General features: G+C 44.2%; 1 protein-coding gene across 1 annotated transcript; it reads left to right on the top strand.

Annotated features, from left to right (window-relative positions):
• Positions 1–216: 216 nt before the first annotated feature.
• On the top strand, positions 217–759 carry gemin6 (gem (nuclear organelle) associated protein 6; the record flags this gene model as incomplete). Its single annotated transcript, XM_032508542.1, is given in 2 exon segments — positions 217–584; positions 645–759. Coding segments are annotated over 2 exon segments (405 nt in total), but the record flags the coding sequence as incomplete, so codon positions are not given.
• Between the last annotated feature and the right edge of the window lie 2,278 nt (positions 760–3,037).

The following is a 3,037-nucleotide window of genomic DNA, read 5'->3' as shown; positions in this document are numbered from 1 at the left end:
TTTCTGGTTACTGAGCCAGATGTTTTCTGGTTACTGATCCAGATGTTTTCTGGTTACTGATCCAGATGTTTTCTGATTACTGATCCAGATGTTTCAAGTTAATGATCCAGATGTTTCTGGTTACTGAGCCAGATGTTTTCTGGTTACTGATCCAGATGTTTTCTGATTACTGATCCAGATGTTTCTGGTTACTGATCCAGATGTTTTCTGTGTTCCAGTCTGGTTCTGGTGAACTTCCAGGACGATGCAGTCCGGGGGGGCGGGGCCTCGGTGCAGGTGGTGATGGGTCATGCCGTGCAGGAGGTGCAGGTCTTGCAGGAGGCGGACCAGGAGACCACGGACCGTCTGCAGACCTCCTTCCTGCCCGCGAGCGCCCGCCCCCTCGCCCCGGAGCAGCGGCACCGGAGGCGGGCCAGCGTGCGGCGCTGGCTGGAGCAGAACCGGGTCCCGGTGCAGGAGGACGGCGAGGACCTGCTGGTGGCCGGCGCTCTGACCATCACGGCGCCGTATGGACCCGAGGACTGCTGCAGCTCCAACCAGATCATCCTGGACCGCGTCCAGAGACTGATCCAGAGTCAGCCGCCAGGTCCATCCAATCACAGCGCAGTGCCACCTGCCAGCCCACCCATCCAGAAACTGATCCAGCCTGCTGACCAATCAGAGCGCAGCAGCTGTGACTGACACTTGTCTGAGACAGTTTGAGTTCAGATTAAGTTTTGTTTTCTGTCTTATGGCCAATAAAAATCCCTGAAGGGTGAAGTCCCGCCCTCTACCTGCTGATGTCATCAGTCGGATGAATAGAAAGAAAGTTATAATATTTAAACCGATCAGTTTTCTTTAATAAAACAGGAAGCAGCAGCAACTGGAAACATGAATCATATATTTATTATATCTTATTCAATTCAATTCAGTTTTATTTATAGTATCAGTTCATAACAAGAGTTTAATGGAGACCCTGAGAAAGCTCGATCACCTCTACTCTTGAGCCGTGTTTTAGGGACAACAAGTAGACACTGGTTTGCAGACCTTAATGACCTTGAAGGAGTATGTGGCTTCAAAAGATCAGTGATGTAGACTGGAGCTAGTCCATGAAGGGCTTTAAAAACAAACAATAAAACCTTAAAATCAATCCTAAAAGTAACTGGGAGCCAGTGAAGAGAGGCAAGGACAGGGGTGATGTGATCTCGCTTACGAGTTCCAGTGAGGAGACGACTGGCAGCATGTTGAACCAGTTGTAGTCGAGAGAGGGAGGCCTGGCTAACACCTCCATAAAGAGCATTACAATAATCAAGGCGTGTTGTAATAAAAGCATTTATAACCCTCTCAAAGTCTGTGAAGGATAAAAGGCCTTAAGCTTAGAAAGAAGCCTCAGTTGAAAGAAACTTGCTTTCACAACAGAATTGATCTGCTTCTCCATTTTAAAATCACAATCCATTTTTACACCCAGGTTTGTTACAACAGACTTAACATAAGGTTGAAAAATGCCCAGGTCTATTTGTGAGACATCAGAGGTTCCACTAGGTCTAAAAACCATGACCTCATTTTTACTCTCGTTAAAGTTTAAAAAATGTAAGGCCATCCAGGCTTTAATATCATTAAAACAGTCAAGAACTACCATCATTTCTCTTGATGGGCAGGTGGATTTGTGAATCATCTGCATAAAGATGGAAGCTGATGTTGTGTCTTCTTAAGATACATCCAAGGGGAAGCAGATAGAGTGAAAAAGAATTGGCCCGAGAATCGAACCCTGTGGAACTCCACATGTGAGGGACACAGAAAGTGAAATAGAGCCACCAAAACTGACTCTAAAATCTCTGTTCGACAAGTATGACCTAAACCACGCTAAGGCAGTGCCCCTAATCCCCACGCCATGCTCGAGGCAAGAAATAAGGATGCTGTGGTCAACTGTGTCAAATGCTGCTGTAAAATAAGAATTACATAATCTCCAGAATCAGTTGAGATTAAACGATTGTTAAAAACTCTTAAAAGGGCAGATTCAGTGCTATGAAATGTCTTAAAACCAGATTGGAACACCTCAAGAACACCATGTGTATCTAAAACCGACTGCAACTGTAAAAGAACAACCTTCTCTAAAATCTCCGAGACGAAAGGGAGTTTAGAGATAGGGCGATAGTTTGAAAGTGCAGATGTGTCCAAATTTGTTTTTTTGATTAGTGGCTGCACCACTGCTTGTTTAAAAAAGACTGGTACAGAACCTGAAGTAAGGCTGCTGTTTATAATTTCTGGGATGCTAGGTCCAATAGTGTCTCACACCTCTTTAAAAAGGCGAGGCAGGACAATATCAGTGGGACAAACTGAGAGTAGAGATGGACACAGACTCAAATCGGTTGAAAACAGCTGCACACTCAATGGAGATGGAGGGGTCAAAAGCAGGATGTGAGGTGCTTGCGCTAATTGAGGCAATCTTATACACACAAAAATGGAGACATTTTTCACAAGCCTCAGAGGATTCTACATGGTAGACGGAATGGGGCGTATCAAGAACCGAGTTAATTGTTTTAAAAAGAACATGAGGTTTGTGGCAATTATTTGAAATAAAATCAGAGATACTTGGTCTTCTCAGCTTTAACAGTTCACTGATAAATGCATAAATTTTTTCTAAAAATGTCATAAGAAACCTGCAGATTGTCTTTTTTCCATTTGCGCTCAGCTTTCCTACACTGTGCCATTTATCAAAGGTTCAGGTTTGGGTTTTGAAAACATGGATTTAAATGGGCCAGGGTGGTGCAGGAGGCCAGGGTTGTGCAGGAGGCCAGGGTGGTGCTGGAGGCCAGGGTGACTATATCTTTGGATAATGCGTCACGGAGGTGCTTGGGTCCGAGAGCAATAACTTCAGTTTTATCTGAGTTTAACATTAGAAAATTACAGCTCATCCAGGTTTTAATATCCTGAAGGCACGTTTGAAGTTTAGCTAACTGATTAGTTTCATCCGGCTTGATCGATAGATATAACTGAGTATCATCTGCATAACAATGAAAGTTTATGGAGTGTTTCCTAATAATACTGCCTAAAGGAA

The sequence above is a fragment of the Etheostoma spectabile genome, unplaced genomic scaffold (assembly GCF_008692095.1).
Source record: "Etheostoma spectabile isolate EspeVRDwgs_2016 unplaced genomic scaffold, UIUC_Espe_1.0 scaffold00008247, whole genome shotgun sequence".
Taxonomy (NCBI): Eukaryota; Metazoa; Chordata; class Actinopteri; order Perciformes; family Percidae; genus Etheostoma; species Etheostoma spectabile.
This window is presented reverse-complemented; position numbering and strand designations above follow the sequence as displayed.